Source organism: Macrotis lagotis, chromosome 8, assembly GCF_037893015.1.
Source record: "Macrotis lagotis isolate mMagLag1 chromosome 8, bilby.v1.9.chrom.fasta, whole genome shotgun sequence".
In the NCBI taxonomy this organism is placed as follows: Eukaryota; Metazoa; Chordata; class Mammalia; order Peramelemorphia; family Peramelidae; genus Macrotis; species Macrotis lagotis.
The window spans coordinates 183,935,038-183,961,346 of NC_133665.1; the positions used below are offsets into that span (position 1 = coordinate 183,935,038).

General features: G+C 45.1%; 1 protein-coding gene across 8 annotated transcripts in view; it reads left to right on the forward strand.

Moving 5' to 3' along the window:
* ARHGEF3 (Rho guanine nucleotide exchange factor 3) overlaps nt 1-26,309 on the forward strand; it is a 281,901-nt gene that overhangs the window by 219,371 nt on the left and 36,221 nt on the right. For 6 of the 8 annotated variants that reach the window (XM_074199129.1, XM_074199130.1, XM_074199131.1 and 3 more), the window contains one exon: nt 19,071-19,178. In XM_074199129.1, coding sequence (XP_074055230.1) covers nt 19,071-19,178 — 108 coding nt within the window. Of the gene's footprint in view, nt 1-18,185; nt 18,292-19,070; nt 19,179-26,309 lie in introns of those variants that run through there. The other 2 variants (XM_074199132.1, XM_074199137.1) reach the window with 2 other exon arrangements.

The window sequence follows — 26,309 nt, forward strand, 5'->3', positions numbered from 1 at the left end:
GCATCCTGGGCCATCTCCAGTCATCCTGATTCAGATCTGGCCATTGGACCCAGATGTCTCTGGAGGAGGAAGTGAGGCTGGGGACTTAGTTACAACACCCCCCACCCCAATCCAATGCAATTCATGTGCTTGTCATGGCATCAGTTCCCCTGATGTCCTGGTCTTCTTCAAAAATGAAGGACAAACATCATTATTACCTCTCACTATAGAGATGGGCATCCTGGTTGGTTCAAGGACCTAGATAAGTTTGGGGAATAGGAAACAGATTTTTAAGACACTAATTTGAATTTATTGCTCAGTCATTTCTCACTCCTTGTGACCTCTCTTGGGGTTTTCTTGACAAAGATGCTGTAATGATTTGCCATTTCCTTCTCCAATTCACTTCACAAATAAGGAAACTGAGACAAACAGAATGAAGTGACTTGCCCAGGGTCACACAGCTAGTAAGTGTCTGACACCATATTTGAATTCATGAAGAGTCTTTCAGATTCCTATCTTCCTGACTCTATTCATTGCACCACTTAGTGGTGAAACCTTTAATTTGGATCCCTTGAGTCAGAAAGTAGATTTAATAGTTGGGTGAGGTCCTCATCATCTCTGCTGCCCATTAGAAACTCATCAATGGGAAAAGACCCCTTGACGGGGAGCCAGAAGACCCGAGTTGTAAGCCTGGCTTTTTTCCATCATCTGTCCATAAATCTCATTTCATTTGGCCCTGAAATGTGTGATGTGCCCCAAATTCAAGGCTTTCCCAGAGTCTCACCTAGGAATCTTGGAGTGGGACTTAGAAGGGAAAAGGATAGTCTAGTGAATGTGCCAATCCATTGTAAAGGCAAAAAGCATTTAATTATTTTGTCCAAAGCAATGGAGTTAGATTTACCCCCAAGCACCCTATTGGTTTAAAGGAAAGAAAGATGAGTATTTTTTCCTTAATCTGAAAGCATGAAGTTTCATTTAAAAACACTACTTAGCCCTTTTTTCCACCTTTATACTCTTCATCCCCCCTTCATCTCAAGCAAACTTTTAAGACAAAAATCTGTTTCAGTTTAGGTTAGACAAAGTTGTAATTGGCCACTTTGTAAAAAGAACACCAATGCCTACCAGACTGGATGGATGATACTCAGGCCAAGTAGACCTGATGGAAAAATAAATTCATTGCATGATCCTAAGTATATTAAATAAATGTGTTTATATGCATAGAAATATGTATCTGAATATAGATTAAATAAAATCTATAAATATTATTTAGTTTATATATTCAGACCCAGCTCTGTATGTGTGTGTGTGTGTGTGTGTGTGTGTGTGTGTGTGTGTGTGTGTGTAGGGAACCAGAGGCGATGGATGCCATCCCGACTGATAGCCATCTCCCAGAGCTCTTACCTCAGAAATAGACTGGGGACAAATAGATAAAAATTGTATTGAGTTGCCTTTGGAATCTCCCATTGCCTCTGATAGAGTGCATCTCTTTTCAGAGGCCCTTTGGCTAAACATGTGAAAAAGCTGGTTCTATCTGGTGAGAGACTTTGATGAAAATACAGAGGACAAAAAAAAAAAACACCCTCCAACGGCCAGGCTTATTGCCTGCTCACTCTGCCCCTAACTTTTACCAGTAATTTAAAAAAACCTTGAACTTTCCCCTGGAAATAAAGGCTACCAGTACTCTCCAGTGATGATGAATAGCAGCAACATCACACAAACCCTTCAGTTGAGTAATGCCAGTTGGCAATAGACATGTGATAGGAGGAACCAAACAGCACAGAGCCATACCTAGGGTGGAGCAGTCAGAGCTTGGCTCTAGGGCACTGATATTTAGAGGGTTACAGATAGCATTTTATCTCCATCATCAAGTAGAAATAACCAATCTTAGAAGAATTATGAAAAATAGGGAACTCCCACGTGCTGCCTCCCCTCATTGGGGTTTTATGTCCCACAGCCCTGATTGCTCAACTGAAGTTGTCTTGCCCTGGGTGGCAAAATCCCTTGTTACAGCTTGGGTAGTAACATATCTTGGAGAGATCTAGAGGAAGGTTCTTATCATGGTGGGTGGAACCCCACGTGTTGGACTGATTGAAGCTCTTGAGGAGAATTCCAGGAACTTTTCATGTTTAGGTATCTGTATTTCAGTGCAATTGGCTTCCTTTGTAATCTATGGTTTTTCTTTTGTGTATTGAGAGTTGCAGAGATGGGAAGGCCCAGAGGGGCTGTGTTTAAATGGTTGCATGAGTGTTGAGATCACAAATGTAGCAAAATGTTGAAGAAAAACCCTGGTTCCTGTCAAAGCAGGTGTGCGGCGGTTCACCTAGCTCAGGGCTCTACAGCCAGAAACCAGGTGAGACCTCAGCAGAGTCCCGATGGAAGAATGCCCAAGCACTGCTGTGACTTGGTACCGATGGGATGCTGGGACTTTGGGGTTTTTTTTTTAAAGATTTGATTCTGATGTTTTGTCCGGAAGGCATTTGAAAGGGGTACAATGGATAAGAGAATCCACTGGAGTCAAATTCTGATTCTGGCTCACTACCTGTGTGACCTTGGGACTGTCCTTTCCCTCCCTGGACCTCTTTCCTTATCTGTAAAATGAGGGGGTTAGATAAGATGACCTCCAGGTCCTTTGCTGCTTTAAATCAGTGCTCCAATCTAGGAGAATTCAACCATACATATATCCAGGCTGCATTTCCAAAGCCCATTTGCTTATGGCATCATCCCATATGGTCATGGCAGGAACAAGCAGGAGCTGGCTGGCCAGGCCTACTTCAAAGCCTCAGCCAGTCCATTCCCTGGGAATCGGTCGGTCAGTCCAGTGTCATTGTTATTGTGGTTCAGCCATTTTTCAATCGTGTCTTACTCTTCATGGTCCCATTTGGAGTTTTCTTGGCAGAAATCCTGAAATAGTGCTATTTCCTTCTCTAACTCATTTTACAAATGAGGAAACTGAGGCAAACAGGGTGAAGTGACTTGTCCAGGGTCACACAGCTAGGGAGTGTCTGAGACCAGTTTTGACCAGGGGTCTTCCCGACTCCTGACCCAGAGCTCTCCTGACCCAGATTCTCCATTTATTAAGCATCTCCCTGTTGAGTGGGGCAGATAGGTGATGCAGTAGATGTGTTGGACCTGGAGTCGGGAGGACTCCTTGTTGAGTTCAAATCTCATCTCAGACGAATGCTAGTTGTGTGACCCTGGGCAAGTCATCTAATCCCTATTTGCCTCAGTTTCTCAGCTATAAATGAAGACACACTGGAGAGAGAAATAACAAACCATTCCAGTATCTCTGTCAAGAAAACCTCATCAACTTTTGTTGGACACGACTGAACAACCATGGCCATTGGCCAAGCACCACAGATGCTGGGGTTACAAAGAAAGGTGCTGAATTTATAGTTCCTGCCTGTGGCTACCAGATCTCATGTTCCTCAGTCCCCCAGCCCCCCACCCCAGTCATCGGTCCAGATGTCACACTGCCCCAATATATACCTAATTTAAATTAGAGGAAGTCTAAGGGAAATGTCAACCAACAATCACACTTTCTGTGTAAAGGCACATCATATATAAAGAAAGACCAAAACTTGTCCTGGCCTCAGGGAACTTTCATTCTGAGATATACTAAGGGTAAGGGACAAAGGACTCTTTAGGAACCCAGAGAAATCTAGAAGGAGCTAGATGCAAGCAGTCCCAAGAGGTAAAGTTTACTCTGGTCTTTGGCTTCTGTGGTCAAAGTCCAATCTCACTTCCACTTCTCAGTTTTCTGTCAGCAAGCAGAGCTGGGTGGGGATTCTGTTCCATGTTATGATTCAGTGGCCACTAGCATCTGCCTTTGTTTCTGCCCCCCCTACCCTCATCCCTATATTATAACCTCTTCCCCCCACAGATCATGGGTTCTTTTTTTTAGGTTTTTGCAAGACAATAGGGTTAAGTGACTTGTCCAAGGTCACACAGGTAATTTGTAAGTGTCTGAGGCTGGATTTGAACTCTGGTCCTCCTGACTCAGTTAGGTGCCCTATCCACTTCTCCACATAGCAGCACCAGATTATGGGTTCTTAGCCAAGATCCACAGATCCTCCACCTTCAAAAACTGTCTATAGAGACAATTCAGAGAGTCCATGAATTTGAACTTTTTACTATTTGGGTAACTGTTTCGATGTAATTGCCTTCCTTTTGTAATCAGAGATTTTCCTTTTGCATTTACAGTCTTCTGAGAAGGGGGTCCTTTCTGCCAAAGTGGGGCCCAGGACTTCAAAAATAGTACTTTAGAGAGATTTGTGTGTGTGTGGCTCTCACCAGGGTCACAATAATAATGATACTCAGTGGAGGAAATAGAGGCAGAACCAGATTTTTATCTCACAGGCTTCAGGGTATAAATCACTTTCCTTTCCCTTCCTCCTTTGCAACCCTTGGCTGCCACAGACCCTTGAGCCACAGAGGACAAAAGAAACACGTTTTTTCAGGTTAAAAAGCAGCCTTTTTGTAGCTCCCGGTGGCTGCTGTGGATATCCCAGACCACTGACCAACCATCTTCTCCTTAGAACTCGATGCTTCTGTATTGAACTTGTCACTCTGACTCCTATAGCAGGTCAGTCCTTGTTCTTCCAGTCAGATGCCAAAGGTCATGGGTCATTCATTGCCTCGGTGGTGTTTGGTAATTGAAATCAATCCAACAGGATGGTGGACGCCTGCGCCAAACAGTCTTTTCTGCCATTACTGCCTCATGGGATTTTATTTTTCCAAACACCCCGACCTTCTGAATTTTAATAGGCTGTAGATAATGATATCCCTGGCTGCATATTAATTGCCGAGGGTTAGAAATAACCCACATAATCACCATGTTCAGGATTGCAGATAGTCCGGGCCTCGCTGCCAGCTGGGAACCGGCTTGGCACCGTTGACAAGTCATTTCACAATATCAATTGTGACGGGCACTCTGAAGTTCTTGATGTTCATGGGGACTGAAAAATCTCGGCTGCCTTGGCAAATGAAATCTGATTTGGACCTCTCTCTCTCTCTCTTAAGAATGAACATTTTGCATCTATTCATTGGACTGATAAGCCCTGGCTCCCGGGGCAAGGCGAGGCTAACGGAGCTTACCTGCCTTACCACAGCCTTCCCAACAATGCCACCTTTCTCCTGTGGCTCATTTCTTTATTTTTCACTGAGCGTCTTTGTTCAGGTGGTGGTGAACATCATTGGAAAGAAATAATTTCTCTTTTCTTGTGTTTCTGTCAGCCTAGTGTTGGCCCAGTGGGGCTGATGAGGCCTACAAGTCTTTGCTTCTCAAATAATTCCATGTTAGAGGATGGTGGTCTCAACTCACTAAAGGAAAGACCTAGGAAATGAAGGAGGTCACTGTTTCTTAACATGAGCTTCCCAACTTCCTTTCAGCCTCTGTCCAAATACTGCCTTCCGGGGGTGGCAGTGGATAGAGCACCGGCCCTGGAGTCAGGAGGACCTGAGTTCAAATCCAGACTCAGACACTTAATAATGACCTAGCTATGTGACCTTTGGCTAGTCACTTAACCCCCTTGCCAAAACAAAAACAAACCAAAAAACTAAATACTGCCTTCCCTAGGAAAATTTTCCTCCTTTTGCAAGGTCCCATTTAAATGAGCCTTGTCCTGATCAGTAATGTGTTCAGTGATGGATCACACACACACACACACACACACACGCACACACACACACACGCACACGGACACAGCCAACGTTGTTTGGTGGTATTGAGCTGTGTGTGCGGATGGTGTTTACCCAAAGAGACTATAAGCTTCTCAGGGTTCAGAACTGTTTTTTCCTTCTCTTAGTATTCCCTTTGCCTAGCTCAGAAGCTGATACACAGACAATTCTTAATAAATGCTTATTTATTGATTGCTAGAGACAGCTAAATGATAGAGCCCTGGCCCTAGAGTCAGGAAGACCTGGGCTCCAATTGGGCCAGAGAAGCTTACCAGCTGGCTGACCCTGGACAAGTCATGTCACCATTTACCTCAGTTTCCTCATCTGTAAAATGAGCTGGAGAATAAAATGGCAAAATACTCCAGTATCTCTCCCAAGAAAACCCCAAAATAGCATCACACAGATACAACTGAAATGACCAAGCAACAAAAACAACACTGATTCCAGAGCCAGTAATATATATTCTGTTTTTTAATAAATCAGAGCTCTGCCATCTTGCTCTCTCAACATTATTCCTTCTATCAAAGGTAAAGGAGTTAGATGGTTCAATGGGTAGAGGTGGAACCAAGAAGACCTAAGTTCAAATCCTCCTCAGACTGGCTATGTTATCCTGACCTAGTCATTTAACTTTTCTTTGACTCACTTTCCTCAATTGTAAAATGGGAATAAATAATTATACTTCACTCCCCCCAGGCACTATTCCACTCTCATTTCAAAGAACTGTGATTCATGGAAAATGTAAATAATATAATAATAAAGAATATTTATTATTTATAATACAATCTCTGCATTATTTATCATATTAATAATTAATAATAATTGAAATTTACATAGTGCTTCAAAGTGTGCCCAGTGCTTTAATATGCATTATCTCATCTGGGTATTATTCTCATTTTGCACTTGTGGAAACTGAGATCCATAGAGAATAAGTGACTTATCCAGGGTCACTTGACTAGTAACTGTCTGAAACTGAATTTGAACTCAGGGCTTTCTGATTCTGATAGCTTACTATCTTACCTGTTGCACCCCTCCCCTGGAGTTGTTAATCCCCCCAAAGCATACTGGAGATTGTCTTGGGCCAGTCTCTCAGACCCAAAAGTACTTGAGAGTGACTCTGGGACCACATGTGCAATCCTGAAGACCTCTGGGGCCAGGAGACTGGCACAAGCCATTCTCCAGTGTGTTTGGAGGGTATTCCAACCCCTCCCTGCAGAGCAGATGAAAGCCTCTTTGCATGAGAGAGATGATATAGGAGTGTCTGTCTCTACCCCAGCTTCCTTCCTCTCTGTTCCCCAATTTGAGAGTGTCCCCAGCCAGGGAGGACTCTCCCTCTAGTCCCTTTGAAAACTCCAATTTTGGCTTTTTCAAAAAAACACTGAATAGTTTAGTTAAGCCCTTAAGGACAAGCCTGGACCTAAAGAAGAGAAAATACACACACACACACACATACACACACACACACACACACACACACACACACACACGTACACACACACATACCACACACACCACACATATACTACACACCACACACACACACACACACACACACACACACACACGCACTCTTCACACTCACACTCTGTCTTTCTCTTCTCTCTCCCCTTTCAGGGTGGGGAATGTTTTTTAGAGAATTATATATTTTGTAGTATTGATCAGTTTTGCTGATTTGTTTTCTTTTTTCCTTAAAAACTATCTTAAAAGGATGACGGGTGGGTTGAGAAGGAGAAGGGATACAGGGAGGAACTTAGGTGATATAAAAAAACAATAAATCAACAAAAATGTTTTTTGGGTTTTTTTTTTTTAGTTTTTGCAGGGCAGTGGGGTTAAGTGACTTGCCCAAGATCATACATCTAGGTCATTATTAAGTGTCTGAAGTCCTATTTGAACTCAGGTCCTCCTGACTCCAGGGCTCAACCCATTGCACCACCTAGCTACCCCAACAAAAATGATTTTTAAAAAATTCTTTGAGCCTAAGAAATGTTAGGAAAAGAAGTAGGCCAGCTGGTTTGCCAGTGTGGCACCATCTCCATAGGTAGGGCCATAGGGACCTCTAGAACCTCCTAGAACAGTGAAATTTTGATGGATTTTTAGACTTAGAATCAAGGGCTTGCTGCACACTGCAGAAGGGCAGAGAAGCCAGTCTGAGGCTTTTTTGTGGCTAGATTTGGGTTCAGAGGTTCCCCAATCATAGTATTTCTGAGCCAGAATAGGGGATGAAATTCCCTCCAGACCCTGCTTAACTGAACTCTCTCTGGGCTGGAGTCCAGGACCAGAGCTCTTGAAGGGAGGAGGATTGATTGTAATGCTTGCCTCCACCCTTAAATAGGAGAGAGGAACAGAATGGGCCAACAGGGCATCATTTAGCCTTTCTCCCCTCCCCCCAATTCATTGATTTGGCAGATTGGTGAGAGAAGCCTGCCAGATCCTATGCCACCTCTAGAAGCCAGCACACAAATTAATGAGGAAAGTATTAGGAGCCTTAGAAGCATCCCTCATCCCTAGATCAGGTCCGGCTTCCTATAGGGTGCCCGAGGCAGGAGAAGGCCTTGGCAGGTAGATCATCCCTTGGGTGACCTTTTTCAGGCTTAGCTGGGTTTGGCTGCCCGGGGCAGCTCCCCACCCTGCTGGTACCCAAAGGAGGCCTTGCCAATGCTGCTGCTGTTTTATGGGAAGACTCCATTCTAAGCAGTCAAACGGAGGCGATTTGATCCCCCCCCCCATTTCTAGACAGAGGCTGTCTCTGAGGAACAGAAGGTCAGCTTAGAACTGGGCCTCACTGGGCTCCAAATGTGGCTTCCTCTGTCTCGTGAAACTCTGCACAGCCGTGTTGAGGCATGACCGAAATGGGTTTGAAGGCAACGTATTGGCTCTTTCTGAAAGGAACTGAGCCTGGATGTGGGTGTGCTTTTCTACACCAGCCTGAGGCGAAGAAATAGGCACTTCCTGTCAAAGAGGCCTTGCGTGGACACTCCTACCAACTCTAGTGTTTGAGACATATTTATTACAAGTGTTTCATCTCGGGCCAGCTTCACCAGTAGCAGACTAATAAAATATCCAGTTTGGGCCTTTGGCCAGGACAAATGTTGACTTACCCTCATAGCGTGGTCTCAAACTAATAACGTTCAAAGCAATGGAGGAGGGAAATGTTGGCCAGAAATATGGCATCTCCAACAGAGGTTGTTTTATATTATTGGCACCACCAAGAAGGTCTGTTTGTAACTGAGGCTATTGAAACTTTCAGAGATGTCCATATTTTACTGAATCCATTCAGGGGATGTGCGTGTGTGTCAGAGAGAGAGAGAGAGAGAGAGAGAGAGTGTGTGTTTGTGTGTATGTGGTGTGTGTATGTGATAGGTATGTGTGTGAGAGAGAATGTATGTGTATTGAGAGTGTGTGTGTGAGAGAAAGAGAGAGAGAAAGTGTGTGTGAGTGTGTGTATGTGTATGTGTATGTAGTCCAGACCCTTGACCATTACTGATCTCCTGGGACCAGGAAACTTTTGGAAGTGCTAGGAAAATAATGTATTGTGAAGGGCTGAAACCCAAGGCCATAAATAATTCAGCTGAGCTGTGCCTTAGAGGCAGGCTGGTGTGACGTGGGCAGTAGATGCTTTAGAAGGGCTGCAGACAGTCCGTGACTTCTCTGGAATATAGTGGATGGCATGGCCCCATCTTCTCCCCTCCCTTCTAGGGCCCTTCCGCTTTGGAAGCATCTGGTGAGTTGTCCCAGCCACAGACTCAGTCGCCTTGTCCATGCTTGGGTGGGGTCATTGCATGGCCCTCCTGGCAGTGAAGCATGCTTAGGACTAATTTAAGGAAGTTACTCTGCCCCTGAAGAAAAGGGAGGCAATGTGACCCAATGAAGAGGGGGCTGACTTTGGAGCCGCAGCATCTGCCTTCCATCTTTGGCTCTGCTCCATTACTCTCCTTGAGTAAGAAACTCAACACGCCTTGGTTTCCTCATCTGTAAAATGAAAGAGATAGCCTAAATGAGAACTCTAAAGTTCCTTCCAACTCTAAAACGATGAACCTAAGAAAGCAGATGAATTTAAATCAATTCTTGGGTTTTCTTAATATATTTTCTGCTGGCAGATGTAGGCTGTTTCACTTAACCAAATGAGATAGGGCCAGGGCTAGAGGAAGGTATTAGGTCTAAAAGAGGGAAGGAATAATGACTTGAGGTTTGGGGATTTGCGAGGGGCCAGCGCAGATCTTGGTAAGCTTTTTCCCCCAATCTAAAGAGCTTTGGCTCTTTTGGGTCAAGGGTCATTGATCTTTCAGAGATGGCACAGGTGGCCAGCACTTGTCCCAAGTGGAGATGAATGAATGAAGGGAGTAGGGGCTGGGGTTGGGTGTTTAGAGCCTGGAGGACTGGCCTGGCTAAAGCCATCATAGACTAGTGATCGTTGTACTTAACAATGTGCGGGCTGAGCTCAGGGGGTACAAAAGAGGCGAAAGACTGTCCCTGCCCTCAAGGAGCTTACACTTAATGTCTGCCTGGAGGAAAATTAGAAAAGGAAGCAATGATTCCTACAAGCTGGCACGGCTACTTCCAAGTCAACCAATGCATTTTCTCTCTTCTCTGAGATCCCTCAGAAGAATGTTTCTCTAGGAATTTTTCCAGCAACAATAAGAGTTGGCTTAAAAAGCATTCGAAAGTTTGCAAAAACTTTTACATAAGGAACACATTTCAGCCTCATAGCAACCCTATAGGGTGTGTGTTATTAGTCCCATTGGACAGATGGAGCAACTGAGGCTGTGCTTAGGTTCATCTAGCCAGTTAAGGATCTGAGGTCGTATTTGAATACTTGATCCACTTCATCATCTTGCCGCCATAGAGCTAAGGGTGGAAAAGGTGAACCAGGTGATGGGCATGTGTTGTCCCCAATAAAGGACTGGCCCCATGCGTGAGGGTGATCTGCACAGCTCTGGTTGCCTATGACCATATTGCTAATCGCTAGTGATTCAGGGGCTCGCTTGCTCTGCTCAAGGACCCTGGACCATCCCACTCCCTTGTGATCGAATCGTTTCACGGGATTCAGTGCCACCCCTACCATAGTATAATCTGAAGAGATATAAGACAGATGGGAATCTCAGTTCTCTGTTTTTCCATTTGTAGTCAGCTAAGCAGGGAGTGATCTAGAAGGGTCACTGAAAGCCCAGATGAAAAGGAAGCCTTGAAATAAGAGTGAATTGCCTGAGTCCAGACCCTATTCAATGGCTCCCTTTATTTAAGGTATAAAAGACCTGAGTTTTTCAATCAACCAGCATTTCTAAAGTGTCAGCTTTGCCCATCTACTGGGTGAGGACTGGGGAGTTGGGCAACACAGAGAGAAGGGAACCGGTTCCTGCCCTCCCTGGGTTCATTTTCTGCAGAAATGGCAATTTTTCTGTTGAGAGAAGTGAACTCCATTCAGAAGCACCAGGTCTTTCTCCTTGGTAGGAACAACCTGGGCTAAGAGCTTGAACCGAGACAAAGGTGTTGGTGACCTCTTCGGGGTGGCCCCTGGCTTGTTTGCTAAGGCCTGTACCACCTGCCTGCAGAGCTCTCACTGGCGTATGAGCTCCAGGCTGAGGCTTGGAAACCACCCTTCCGAGGACAAAGGCTGACTTCTTCCCTTGAGGTCCACAAAGCAAACAACCCTAATCTGCCTGGGTTCCCTTAGGAGTTTGTGCTTTCCTACTGGCCCCTGACCCAGAGTCTGCTTGTACAATGGCTTAGCGATTAACAGACCATGGCCTGGGCAAAGGGAGGTATGCGCCCCTGCCTCTCTCCGGGCCTGTGGCCTCTTCTGGTCTAGCCTTGTTTTGTCTACCTGTAAAATGGGACCAATGAGAGCAGCAGTTAATGCCTTTGTGGTAGTGGAAAGGGGGCTTCCTAAGATAACCTATAGGCTGAGTTTGCAAACTTGGAGGGACTTAAAGAGGTGGCAGCTGTTATTCTAGGTCATCTGTCTCTGCTGGGGATAGGAAACACATACTGGGATTAATGGGAATAGGGGCGGGGGGGAGCAAAATTCTCTATAATGTTTTTTCACTAAATAAAGCTAAAAGCAGTTTGTCCCTCCCGAGTCACTGAGGCCGTGGGAGATCTGGCCTCCCCATCTCAGTGTTCCCCAGCAAATGACTTGGAATTTACCTTGTGTCTACTTTGCTTTTGACTCATGTAGTATGAGAATGGCACCTCCTAGAGGGCTCCCCAGGGCCCAGCCTAGTGACTGGTGCTAACCCCAAACCCTTGTTGGGTTGACTCAATATCACTTGGTAGATTTTGTGATAGGAAAATGGGCAGGAAAAAACCATTTTATATTACACATTTAAGTAGCAAGGGCTTTGGATGGGTTGGCTGTCAGAGGGTATGGGGGAAATCTAATCTGAGGGGAATTTTTTGGTGGTGGTTTATCTTGTGCTTCAAACTGAGGTTCTGTGATCCTTATCTGTGGGCCTTCTTTGAATCCAGGCCTCATTTACCTAATCTTTGTGGGGTCTCAAAATGCTGGCAGGCCAGGGCTAAGAATTATGGTTTTTAAATGCACAAAATCAAATTGGAATTACAAAAAAACTTGGTTACAGGAAATATAGTTTTTGAAATTGGTTAAAAAACCCAAGCCCAACATTTTATGATCTTTTCCCCTTTCTCCCCTTTCCTTTTTAATTTTAATTTAAAGTTGTTCTTTTCTAGGCTAAAATAGGGAAGGGGAACTGGAAGGGACATGTTTTAGAAAATTTTTGTTGTTATTTGAACATCTTTGGTCCTGTAATTCTAATAATAGCATTTATAAATACTAGCTGGTATTTAAATAGGTTTTGCTAAGTCACACTGAACTGGAAAGGTAGAGCCTCTGAAGATTCTAAGGGCATTCAGGACAGGGGCCACAGTAGAGGCAGACATCAGAGTGGGGCATGCCCTTCAGTGCTCTGATTTCATCCTTAGGACTGACCCTTCTTCCAGGGCAGCCCTGCCTTTGGAGGTGAGGTGCTGTAGCTAGAAGTTGTCCTACTAAGACTCACCATTTGGAAATGGGCCCCCCAAAACAGAGAGGGGCTGGTGTTTTGGGGTGATGGATGAAGAAAAAAAAGTAAAATGTCCCATCCTTGAAACCTCTCCCTCCTGATGATTGGCAACCATAGGTTAAGGACACACACACACACACACACACACACACACACACACACACACACACACACACACACACACACACACACGCATATTTTTCCCTGAAAGAAGTTCAAAGTTGACCTTTATTAGATTGTTTTTTTACTTCTTGGCATGTGGTAATTAGGAGGCTGAAGATATTCTTTTGGAGTGAGAGAGGATGAAAAAACAAATCAATACAGTAAAATGGTTTTCAATTCATCTGACATCCAGGCTCTAATGTCTGAATTGAAGGGAATTGTCATTCTTATACATTAATTCATTGTGGCTGAAGGAAATTATGTTGGCCTTCCCAGCCTAGTCTTGACTCAAAGGGGACCTTGATACTGTTCTGTGTTAATGGAAAGTTACTAAAATTTGGTTCTAAGAAATGTTTCCATTTGTGGTCTCAGATGAGTGGTATGTGTTTCCTGGAGTATCTTTTCCCCCTTAGTCCAGGAAAGGTTATCTGAAAAGTTTATCAAGGGGCAGAAATACTCCCCCCAAAACTTTGGGGTGACACCTGGCTTATTAAAGTGGAGTCTGTTGAGTTATGTGGATATTTATATCTGGAGAAAGTTTGGGTGGGTTAAGTCAAGGTGTAGATGAGAAAAATAAAACCCAATCAATGGGGAAGCCATGGCTAGGCTAGATCACAAGACTTCTGAAAAAGATCTGGTGAGCTCGTGAGCCACCATCTCAGCAGGAATCGACAGTGTGATTTGACAGCTGAGAAAAATGGAACAATTTAGGCATGGCTTTAGGCAAGGACGTCCCTTTGTCAAGCCACTTCTAGAATGATACGTTTGATTCTAGGTGTCATAGTTGAGAAAAGACATGAATGAGCCAGAACGCAGCCAAGATGGTGACAGCCGTGTCCCGTGAAAATCAGGAAAAGGAACTGGGGATGTTGGGTGACATGACAGCTATTATCAGGGATCTGAAGGGTTGTCCCAGGGAAGAAGCACTAGACTGTTTCTGCCCTGAGGCAGAGCTAGGAGGGGGTCACAAAGTCATTGTTTTAGGGTGTAATGTAAGAAAAAAGTGAAATGGACTGCTTCAGGATGAAAGAGGTTCTCTCTCACTGGTAGTCTCTTTGGTTTTGTTTTTCAAACAAGTATTAAGAGCAGCTAGACACTGGCCTGTCCACAAGTAACATACATTCTGTTGGGGAAAGCAGTAAATCCATATATTAGTATATACAAAATGCATTCATAGTCAAATAGAGGAAGATTGGGGGGAATATTGTGTCTTATATATAACAGGGGCTTCTTTGATGTTGGGTGAATTGAATGACAACTCTTCAACCTAGGTTTAAGACCCAGATCTAATTGGTCTTTTCCATTGTGTTCTGTACAACATGACTGGTCATTACATGGATTCCTAGATGCCAAAGGTGAAATCCTATCTGCTTCAAACAGGAAAAACCTGATACGAGGATTAGCCCCTAAACCCAGTGGGAACCGTCTACACCATCATCACCCTCAAATGGTGGGCTACACTGTGCTTTGGTCAAGACCACCTCTAGAGGTCCTGAAATTGAACCAAGCAAAAAGTATAAGAGAATTGGGGGGGGTTTCCTCTCTCCTCCCCCCCCAAAAAATGAGGAACATGATTTTCAGAATTCTTGGTGTGATACTCTTTAAATCAGTCAACCATCAGGAAGTATTTATTTTTTAAATACCTATTACGAGTTGTGCACTGTGTTCCATCAAATAGCTAGATGAGTCATGGGCATTGGGGAATCCAAGCTAACAAAACAAAACAATTTTTAAAAATCCAGGGGCAGCTAGGACAGTGAATAGAACACTGGCCCTGGAGTGAGGAGGACTAAGTTCAAATCTGGCCTCAGACACTTAATACTTACTTAGCTGTGTAACCATGGACAAGTCACTTAACGCCATTGTCTTGCAAAAACCCCCCAAAAATCTAGTCCCTGTTCCCCAAGGAGCTTGAGATCTTCAAGGAAAGTCAACATGCAAAAACTAGTTGTGGTGGGTTGTTTATTTGCTTTTTCCAACAAAGTTTGATGGAAAAAAATATATTTTGAGGTTTATGTTGGGTTATAGGGAGAGCTCAAGTCATCTGCTCCAGAAATACCAAGGACACTGCAGATGGCATTGAATTGGGTAGATGCTCTGGGAAAGGGAAGGTTGAACTTGTAAATATTTTGGTCCTTGTGAAACCTCTGAGAGGCTCTGCTCTGGCTAACATTAGCTTCCCAGGCATTGTTTACCAGAGCTACCCTACACTGCTGAGTGCCAACCTTCCATGTCCTGCCTGCGCTGTTGGTGTTGCCCACAGACTGGGCAGAGATCACAGAGTCACTGAACCCCTTATGGATATTAGCACAGAATTGAATGGAGCCAGCCCCAGGCCACCCCCAAACACATACCTTTCATCATTTTAAACTATGGCTTGTCTACTAAACTGTGAGAACAGAAAGATGCCCTCTCTTTGGCTCCCCAGGATCCTCCTGGCTAGAAGAACAAAATGTGTGGCTCAGCACTTGCAAATGGGGACTGTGGAGGAGTTTTCTGGGGCTAGCTTTGTGATTAAACATTTTGGAAAGAATGACAAAGCCTGCAAACTCAGTATGATGGAAATTTCCATGACTTCCTTCTTTCCTTCCTTCTTTTTCCTTCTTTCTTTCCTTCTTTTCCTTCCCTCCTTCCCTCCCTCTCTTTCTTCCTTCTTTCCTTCCTTTTTTTCCCTTCTTTCCTTCATTTTCTTCCTTTCTTGGAAGACACACTTACATCTACAGGAAATATAATGTTCGTATCTATACATCTTTTATTTTTTAATTTATTTACTTCTTGCTTTAGTGTGTATGTGGGGATGTGGGGGGCAGCTCTAAATACACAGTGCTGAGAGAGAGAGAGAGAGAGAGTTTGCATTGGAAGTTAACCACCTAGTAGTCTCTGCATTTCAGTTAATAACTAGAAGACATTTTCAAATTCCATTTCACTTCCTTCCTAATCTCCTCCCCCTCCTTTTCCCTCTTTCAAAAAACAAAAAGGCCATTTATGAAACAATAACTCTCTGGCCTCCTGACAGTTCTTAGCTGTCTAGAAGGCTTGGGGGTCTCAACTGTAGCATTTACAAAGGGACAGCCTCATATATCATGTCATCTACCTAGAGCTCATGACTCTTTTCTGCCCAAACCCCAGTTTTGTGGGTTGGGGTTCATATGGACTACGACCTTTAAAACAGGACCAGTGCGCGAACTAGCTTAGATGGGATTCTGACGGGACCCAGCCAAGTGAAGACTGGAAAAATGGAAGTCCTTCCATGCAACCATGGTGCTGGATTAAGGGATACTGTAATCTGGAGCTGAAAGGATCCTAGAGGTCATTGTGTCCAACATTCTCATTTTACAAAGGGGGAAACTGAGTCCCAAGGAAGGAAAGCAACTTGCCAGTGGCAGAGGAATTGGGATTTGAACCCAGGTCCCCAAACTCTAAATCTAGTGTTCTTTCCACTCTACTATGGATAAAGTGTTAGTTTTGGAGAAATGAAAGTCTGAGTTCAAATTTTGCCTCTGATATTGAAGCAATGTGTAACTAGAGAAAAAATCACTTCATAAGATCGCATACCTACGATGGGAACAGACATCAGAAAGCAGCCAATCCTACCCCTTCCAGAGAGGAGAAATAACCTGCTCAAGGTCACATAGCCAATAAAGAACAGGATTTAGATTTGCACTGAACTCTCCTGACCCCGACTTGGCTTTCATTTCCCTGTATCTTATTTCCTCCCATCCTCATCTTCATCTCATTTCTGACAATCGTGACCAGTCCATTTTCTGTGGCTGGTTCTGGGTGCACTTCAGGTCATGTCGGAGCCAACCTGCCACTTTGGGAAAACAAAAATGGTTAATTGGCCTAGAATTTTGGCCATCACCTCGCCCTGCTCCTAGTAGATAGGGAGGGGGATGCTAGTCAGACTGGGAATTTTATCTGAGGGTGGTTTTCTTCCATCTTAAGGAAAAATACAAAGCCACCCCCAGTGCTGGGGGGGGGGGTTCATTCTGGGGTGCACTCATCCTCAGGAGAGGTTTCATTTTGATCAAATCCAGAAGCATCAGCCCAAAAGTATGGCTTTAGACAACCCAGAAACATTAGTGTAGACAAGTGAGAGCAGTCCTCTGGAAATCCCCATTCCGTGGGTCAGGGAGGAAGACCCTCACCCCTAGACCCAACCGCATCTTCTTCTCATCGCCGGATCTGGACTGGCACCTGCCTCATGAGGGGGTCATCCTGGCAAACAGTGGCACCGAGCCTTCTGGCCCTCCAGTCCACTTCCTGGTGATGCCGGCCTGATGCCGGCGGTCCATGCAGGCATCCCCTGGGAGGGTGGTTTTAATGGCAATATAACAAGCACCGCCACCTGCCTGCTGTTGGTTTGCCCATTGCTCCTGTGGCATTAGCTGCAGAGAACCAAACGACAGCTTGGCCCGCGTCACGCCTGGTGGACAGCCAAGGCCGAGAGAACCTTAGAAAAGATGACACAGCAACTGGATTCCACAACTGAGCCAGTCCTGGATGGTTTGGCTGTCCCCCTGCCTCATCCAAGCCCCAGCCCCAAACACACGCACACACACACACACACACAAAACAGCACCACAAAAACACATAAGCCACGCAGCATGCAACACAAACACACACAACACATTCACAAAACAACACAGAAGCATGCACGTACACTCCGTACACAAACGTGGACATGGGCACACGCGCCATACAAGCACACAGAACACACGCATGTGCGCACAACACACAGTACACAAACGGGGCCCCACACACCCCCATGCTCACACACATCCTTTCTCTTTCTACTGAACAAGAGCATCCGCACCCACGTGTGCCCTTCGCCTTACCTGACCGCGCAGTGGGCCCCGCCCCGGCTCCCCTGCCAGGCACTGGGGGCAGACGGGGGCCTGTCCACAGGTGGGGGCGGAACCTCCCCAGGAAGCCCCCCGGGCGGAGCTGAGGATGGGGAGGCTGAGAGGAGGAGGAGGAGGAGGAGGGACCAGGGGGAGGAGAGAGGGAGGGGCGGGGAGGGGCGGGGAGGGAGGGAGGCGGCAGGCGGGCTGTCACCCAGGAGAGCTGCCCACAGCCCCTGCCTCGGGGCCAGGGGAGACTCGCGGGCGGCCGCCCTGCCCGGCCCTGCCATCCCCGGCCCTGGCCCGGCCCCGCCGCGCGGCCAGCCCGAAGAGTCTCCGGGGGCCCCCGTCCGGGGCAAGATGCCGGCTGGGCTGGGGGGGCGAGGCGGCCCTTCACCTGGGAGCCGGGTCTGAGGCCGGCCCCGGCTCGGCTGGGGGAGCCCGAGTTCAAGGGCAGCCTGGCCGAGACGGAGAGATGAGCCCCCGGGGGCTCGGGGGCCCAGGCGAGGATGCTGGTGAGGCTGGGGAGGTGTGGCGCGCTCCGGGTCCCGGCCGTCTTCTCCATGTGCTGTCCGTGGTCCGTGCGGTGTCAGATGGAGGGCAGGAAGACCAGGGTAAGGAGGCTCTTTGTGCTTCCTTCCCCCTTTGTCCTTCCCGAGGGCTTGTGTGCGGGGTGCCTGCGGGGCCGGGGCTCGCTTTCAGGTGGACAAATGGACGGGTTGGGCAAGAGCTTTCACAACTCCACAGTTTCGTAAAACGTCATCGTATGGCACCGTAGGTTTCCTCTCCGTAATAAGTTTTGTGGCTATCATCGGTGAATGTCATGTTTAATAATATTGATATTAATAATAACATCGAGAGAGACAGAGGGGGGGAGGGAGAGAGAGAGAGAGAGAGAGAGAGAGAGAGAGGCATTCTTAAGAACCCAGCAAGTTCATTTGTTTTCCTTTTAGTGACTTCAGGGAGAAAAATGCAGGCTATTTCAAAAATAAAACACAGGAATGGAATGCAGAATAACCTCAGGGATGGGGACAAGAGTAAAGAAATCAAAACACAAGAACCGTGGTTTCTTTTCATGACAAGGTCATTAGATAAGAGAGCAGGAGATGGCTTTGAGGGAGAGGGGATGGGGGCAGAGAATGCTCCCAGTGGCCATATGTAAGTGGGAAGCTCAGGATCAAAGCCTTTGGAACTGGGGGGAGCCTCCCTGCTCAGCCCACAACCAGTGCCGAGCATCCTCCTCCCTTCTCCCTTGAGCCCAGGTGAGCGTGGCTTTGGTCCCAAGTGACTCCGAGTGTTTCGGCTGCATAGCTCAGCTCTGGCATGGGCAATGATCATGTGATGTCAGTAGCTGCAAAGTGACCTTTTTTGTTGTCTGATTGGAAACCCACAGGAGCCGAGCAACAAACGGGTCAAGCCCCTGTCCAGAGTCACGTCGCTGGCAAACCTCATCCCTCCTGTGAAGGCCACTCCGCTAAAGCGGTTCAGTCAGACCCTGCAGGTAAGGAGCCCCCCCACTCTCATCTGTGTCAGTGATCAAACTGCATTTCAGATGGACTTGAGACTCTGTCCTGAACCCTAAGGTTCTACCCCTGAAGGGTTCTACCCCTGGCAAGAAAGGGAACAAGGAGCATCTCGGGATAGTAAAGAGAGCCAGCCATCAAGGCAGGAAGGTCCGAGTTCAAGTCCACCCTCTGACATTTCCTAGAGAAAGACCATCGACCTGCTTGAGTTAAGGGAATTTCCACACACAAGATTTCTTTGTAGCAGTGAAACTACAACTGGAGTCCCTGGCCCTATGAATGACCGGAGAGTTTTGTAATGAGAGGAAGATCATTAAGTTCTTTAAAAAAATTTTAAAAGAAACATAGCAAAACTGTGAGTCAGTACCATTTGTCTCAGCTCCATCCAAGCAAACAATCATCACAACTCACCTTTGTACGGCATTGACAAACCTTGCTTTCATTTGACCTTCCCAATCCCCTGGGAAATAGGTGTTTCGAGATGGTCATCTCTATTGTGTAGAGGAAGAAACCAATGGTCAAAGGGCTTAAGTGATTTGCTCATGATCCAATAATTAATAGGGAGGATGGAAGCAAACATTCACCACACACCCGTTATATGCCAGGCAATATGTGAGGAATATTATCTCATTCGATCCTCACATTCCTGGGAGATGGGTGTACTGTTTTTCTCATTTTATGGTTGAGGAAACTGAGGCCATTATGTGACTTGCCTAGGATCATTCTGTCAGTGAAAGTCTGAGACTTGATTTGAACTCAGATCTTCCTGATTCTAGGCCCAAGACTGCACCGTCTAGCTACCTCTGGTTTTTGGAATTTGTATAGAATAATAAATGTTTTCTGTAATAAATGTTTTCTGTAATAATAATAATAATATATTATACACCACATTAATTTAGTTTTTAGTTCACCAAATATTTTATGATTACTAATAATTAGAAATATGTTTTAAAACTTGCAAAGCATTTTACAAAGACTACTTCATATGACCCTCAGAACAATCCTGGGAGGTAGTTGCCTCTAGCATCCTTATTTTACAAAGAAGGAAACTGAGGTAGACAAGGATCAAATGACTTGCCCAGGGTCAAATAGTTATTATCTGAGGCAGGATCTGAACTCAGGGCTTCCTGACTCCCACTTCAAGGTTCTATCCACTTTGCTTTCCCATATATTATATCATCTGATCTTTACTGTGACTCTGAAATGGTTAGTCTGAATAGTAACAACCTAATTTTATAGATGAGGAAACAAGCTCAGGGAGTCAAGTCACTTGACTGCACCCAAACACCTAGAGTCAAAAGTGGGCTTTAAACACAGTTTTTCTTAGCTCCAAGTTTAGCCCTATATGTTCTACCTTTAGGTTAAGAAAGGATGGGGGGGAGAGCTATCCTTTCCATTCTTTTTTAGGTTTTGCAAGGCAATGGGGTTAAGTGACTCGCCCAAGGCCACCCAGCTAGGTAATTATTAAGTGTCTGAGGCTGGATTTGAGCTCAGGTCCTCCTGTCTCCAGGGCCAGTGCTCTATCACTGCGCCACCTAGCCGCCCCATATCCTTTCCTAGTGAAATGTTCCCATGTAGCAATCCTTAGGAAGTTGTGCCATCTGTCCGGGCAATTTTAGGAGACAGTGCTTTGTATTCTTCTCCTGCTGACTCTCCAAAGGCAAGATCCTGTTAGTCCTGCTTCATCACGGTGCGCCATCTTATAAAACTAGCATGGGCAGTGAACAGTTAAATGCTCACCCTTCTAAAAGCACCTTCAAAGAAAGGCCAGATACGTATTTATGAATATCCTTTTTCTTAATCAAAGTCCAAGACGAAAGGACCGTGAAATAGAGGACCAGACTACATGAGCTCATTTTTAATGGGCGGGGTTCTTCATATCCTGGAGTAATTCTGCTTATCAGCTTGGTGCCCCATGATGTTGCCGCAAGTTTTGAACCCTAGAGAAGACCAACTCTATAGAAGATGGAGAGATAGAGAAATTGTTTTTGTTTCAGTCGTTTCAGTGGTATCCAAGCTTTGTGATCCCATTGGAGATTCTCTTAGCAAAGATACTGGAGGGGGTTGTCATTTCTTTCTCCAGCTCATTTTACAGATGAGGTAACTGAAGCAGACAGGGTGAAGTGACTTGCCCAGGGTCACACAGCTAGAAGGTGTTTGGGACTAGATTTGAACTCTGGTCTTCATGACTCTAGGGCTGGTGCCTCCTAGCTTCCACAGACACACAGATAGATAGGTATAGGGACAAGGGGGGAGGAGCATTTATTAAGTGCTTACTGTGTGTGCTGTGCTCAGTCCTGTAGATACATACAGAAGTAAGATGGTCCCTGATCTCAAGATGCTTCCATTCCAGTGGAGGATAATGGATAGTTCCCTTGCAGTGCCATAGTTTCAAGCTAGTAGCCAGGGAGAAACAGATGTGGTTCTGGGCAAGGGAAAAGCTCACTCCTTCCAACACAGAATGGTTCTGAGGTTAGGTCCAGATTTTGGCAGAGGGTAGAAATAATGGGCAGGGCACAGATGGCATGGTTTGGGGATGTTATTTTCATACTCTATTTTGTGTTTTTTCAGACTAGGAAGATTCATGATCTAGGAGCTCTAAGGAAATTTGTTTTGCTTCTGGTCTTGGTCCTCTGAGGTCCAGTCCTTGCCTCAATTCTCTGAATAAAAGCAATTTGCCTTCAGAGCTTCAGACTAGATTTACAATCTCCAGTCAGCTTAATACATTTGTTCCTAAGGCTTCTTGTATTGAATATTCCATCACCATTTTCTTTCAGGCCTGGCTTAATTTCTTTCCCTCTTTGAGTTTCCGGACTTACATTAATGTGACTATAAGGGTGGTCAAAGGTCAACTAACAAGGAATAAGTGTTGGCCGAAGGGGGAATAGGAACTCTGCGGTTCAGTGACTGGTCCAGCTTGGGATTCAAGGACACAAGGGCTGGACATGAAGGGCCTAGGAGCGCGTTCAGAGAAAGAATAAGTAGGATCCCGTGGCTTAAAACCTGAAGGGGAGAATTAACCCCGAGAAAGTGGTGAAGATCTCTAGAATGAATATTGAAGGGTGCAAGCTGAAACAATTCCACTGAGGTAGAAGGAAGATTGACGTGGCTGTAAGGAAAGCTCACGGGCAACTGAAATTATAAAGAGTAGCCATTTGATGTATTGGGAAGGGCATTGAATCTAGAGGGAGGAAAGACCTGACTTAGCCCATACCTATGGGAGGGGGAGCCAAGGTTCAATCTCCTTGAGCTTCAAAAAAGATTAAAAGGGTAACCATATTAGCAAGACCTTCATCATAGGGCCAATGCAAAGATTCGGAGACAATGTGGGTAACAGACCATAAAGATATCATCTGTATTGCCATCATAGAAGCAGAGATGAGACACTAAAAAGATGGCGACTGGGCTGGCTGAGCCTCTCTCCTGGCCTTAGGGACATCTCAGAGGAAAGAGAAATGGAGGCGAGGTGCCCGAGGGCTCTACACTTTCAAATCTGGCCTGGGTATCTTACTAGCTGCGTGACTCTAGGCAGTCGTTTAACCTCTGGTTGCCTCAGTTTCCTCATTTGTAAACTAAAGATGATAATAGTATCTTTGTTGTAAGACTTTTTCAAGCTTTAAAATACTGTCTCAATACTATCTAACTGTTACAAGATGAAATCAAAGCTACCTGTGTTCAGAGATTATTTATGTAAAAGTCTTTTTTAAGTCTTAAAATACTTTTATCAATACTACCTAGCTGTTACAAGATGGAAACAAAGTTCACTGTGTGACTCTGGACAAGTTACCTAGTCCGCTTTGCCTCAGTTTTCTCATCTGTAAAATGAGCTGGAGGAGGTAATGGCAAACCGCTCCAGTGTTTCTGCCCAGAAAACCCCAAAAGGGGTTGTGACGAATCAATCACCACAAATGACTTAGCAGCAATGATTTCTTCAGTAGGAGTTCTCTATAAAATCACAAGTCTGCCGCATCCCTACCCCCAAATAAAAAGGGACAGAGTCGTGAATCAAAGACTGAATGAACTGAAGCTGCGTAAATGATTTGAACATCCCCCAAGTGACTTTTTCAGTGCATTGTAAAAAGGGGAAGGAGAAAGATGAGTAAAGGCCCATTTACAGTGAAAATCAGAGGGTTGGAGTGGAAGATGATGAGACGGACCCATTCTTCACTTTTCTCTCACATTTGTGTTTTCTCTGCCAATGTGTTCTTTGAACTGGGAGGGACAACTCAGAGATCAAGGGATTTCCACCCCAAGGTGCCTAGGCAGAAAGCTTCTTCAGACCCCCAAGAAGTTCAAATCAAGGCTCCAAAACTCAAGGCATACCGAGGGCCTTAAAAATGGTGGCCAGACTGGTTGAGCCACTCTCCTGATCATAGAGGAAAGAGAATTGGAGAGCTGTCCAGGGGCCTGGGGGCTATTTTTCTGAAAAGGAAAGAAGGAGAAGTTTCCCAGATGTAGGCTTCTAGGCTTAGTATTAGAAAGGACTTCTCAGGGCTGTCAACCTTAATGTTTAAATTCTTGGGAAAGGAGCAATGCTCATTTGTTTGTGTTTTGAAGTGTAATACTGGGTGCCATGACTCAATGGCTTGAAGAAACTCTTTGTGACTGTGATAATGGGTGCGTTATTCTTCCTTCAGTCAATAGAGGCTTGCGGGAAAGTAAAACATTTATTGTACAAATAGAGCAAATGAGAATTGTTTCAAAAACATCTTTCCAATTACCTGCACTATTCTAAAATGCAGTAAAACTCATTATAAAAACCTTAATTAAAAAAAAGGCCAACCCATCAACTCACTCATTTTAAAGACATGGAGACAGCTGTTCAGAGTTGAGGTGATTTCGACAAAACTATAGAAATACCTAGAAAAGCATTGTTTGAAAATTATGGGTGTCCCAAAAGCCTTGATGCAGTCTTACACTATTAAGCTTATTATTAAATTACTTAAATTATCAGAGCAGAGATCACCAAAAATAGGATTTCATTAATAGAAGGTTTTCCAGACTAACTTCACTCTTCTGTTGATAGGATCATTCCCTTCTGGCCTGTTGTCACTACACTGCACCTGAATTTTAAGAGTGTTTGATATAGTGTCTGGAGCATCTCTGTAGATACAACCAGTGATTGGATGAGTTGTAGAAGGCTGGAGGTTGGACAGGTTGCTCTTGGAGGGATTAGGAAATATTCGTGTTGCCTTTTTCCTTGTGTGAGTACTTGCAAGAAACTAAGTGGTTTGGATGATGTAATTTTTTTGTTTGTTTTGGTTATTTTTTTTAATATCTGGAGTAAACAGAGTTTATTCTGTTTTTTTTTTTTAAACCTCACATGAATTAGGATTAGTCCCTATGGGAATAAAGAGGAAGGGAAGGATGCAAGGTAAACTACAGACATAGAACTGATCTAAGGTTCCTGGGAGAGAAGGGTGGGGCTGGAGGAAGCCAGTAGAGGCGATACCTGGGAGAAGGGACTTAACCCAAGAGAGGAACATGAGCAGCAGTGGAGAGCTATTGCATCACAAAGACTGGTCTGGCCATCAGTTAACCCATAAGCATTTATCATTGCCTTCTTTAGGCCTGGCACTGTTGTAGACAATGGGGAGCCAAATACAATCAACATATTTTAATTAAGGACCTACTATGAGTTGCAATTGCAAGGAACCCCCTCACCAAAAAGAGAGAGAGAGAGAGAGAGAGAGAGAAAGAGAGAGAGAGAGAGACATTCCTTATTTCTAGAGGCTTCTGTTCTATTGAGGATGACAATAGCCATGTTTGAGAATTCTGATTGAACCTGTGGTTCATTGGGATAGGGAGCCCTCCAGCACAACAGGCTGCCTCGGACCCTGAGAAAGAGGTTGGATGACCTTCCTGGGATCCCTCAGCCAATGAGTGTCAGAAGGACTCAGACCCCAGCTTTCTTGGCTTCAAGGACAGCTGTGCCTGTCCCTTATTCCACACTCCCTCTGTCTCGTTGAGAATAAACCAAGGTAGTTAGGGAGGGAAGAGCACATGAGCAGTTGGAGATGTTCAGTCATTCAATTGTGTCTGACTCTTTTTGACCCCCATGGGCCATATTAGCAGTTGAGTGGATCAGAAAGGAGGTATGGCAACTGGGGTCCTGTGGAGGCAGGAGGAAGGAGGGAGCCCATTTCCAGGCAGAGAGGACAGTCACCTGCTCAAAGGTGGGCCCTGGAATATTGAGGAGTAGACAGAAGTCAATATGGTGGAATCCTAGAGTATAAGGGGGAGTGATGATTAATGAGGATGGAAAGAGATTACTATCACCTTCTACTTAGTTTTCTCCTCTGTTCTTCCTCAACCTTGATCCATTCTCTTCTCTTTTCTTCTTTTTGCCTTGGCTCACATTCCTCTCTACAAAATAAGATGGTTGGGCTAGATTCCCTCTAGCTATAAATCAAGTTTCTAAGATGTTCGATTTAGTCTCTCTTTAGTTTCTAAGGTCAGTGAATCCTCTCTCTACCCCATTTCTCACATTTTTTCTTTTGTCCCCATACATTATCACCACTCTAGTTCTGGTTTTTATCACTTCCTCCAAACCTCCATGTACAGCAACTAAAATAATATTTCTAACTCTCCTCCTACTCCCCCCTTCCTCCAGGCCTAGACAGGAACCTCTGTCATGCCAGAGGAGTTAGAAACATTTGAAGAGGCAAATATGCCCTGGAGGCCAATTGCCCAGATAGATAGGGCTGAAGGCAGGATTTGGCTAGTCTGGTGGAATCTACCTCCAAAGTTAGCATTATACTATAACAAGACAATTCCAAGTTTTTAACTTGAATGACTTGGAAGATGGTGGTGACTTCAACAGAAATAGACATACTAGGGTGGCTCGGTGGTGCAGTGGTTAGAGCAACGGCCCTGGAATCAGGAGTACCTGAGTTCAAATCTGACCTCAGACACTTAATAATGACCTAGATGTATGGCCTTGGGCATTCTAAGGGGACAGAGGAGTTAGATATGGCATGTTTGTGATCCTAGGAGGATGTTCTGAAGAAGGGGCAATTTCTGCTTTTGATCTAGATGAAAGATTGGGGTTGAATATATCAATATAGAGTCATAGGCTTTCAGACCTCAAAAAAACCTTCTAGTCTAAT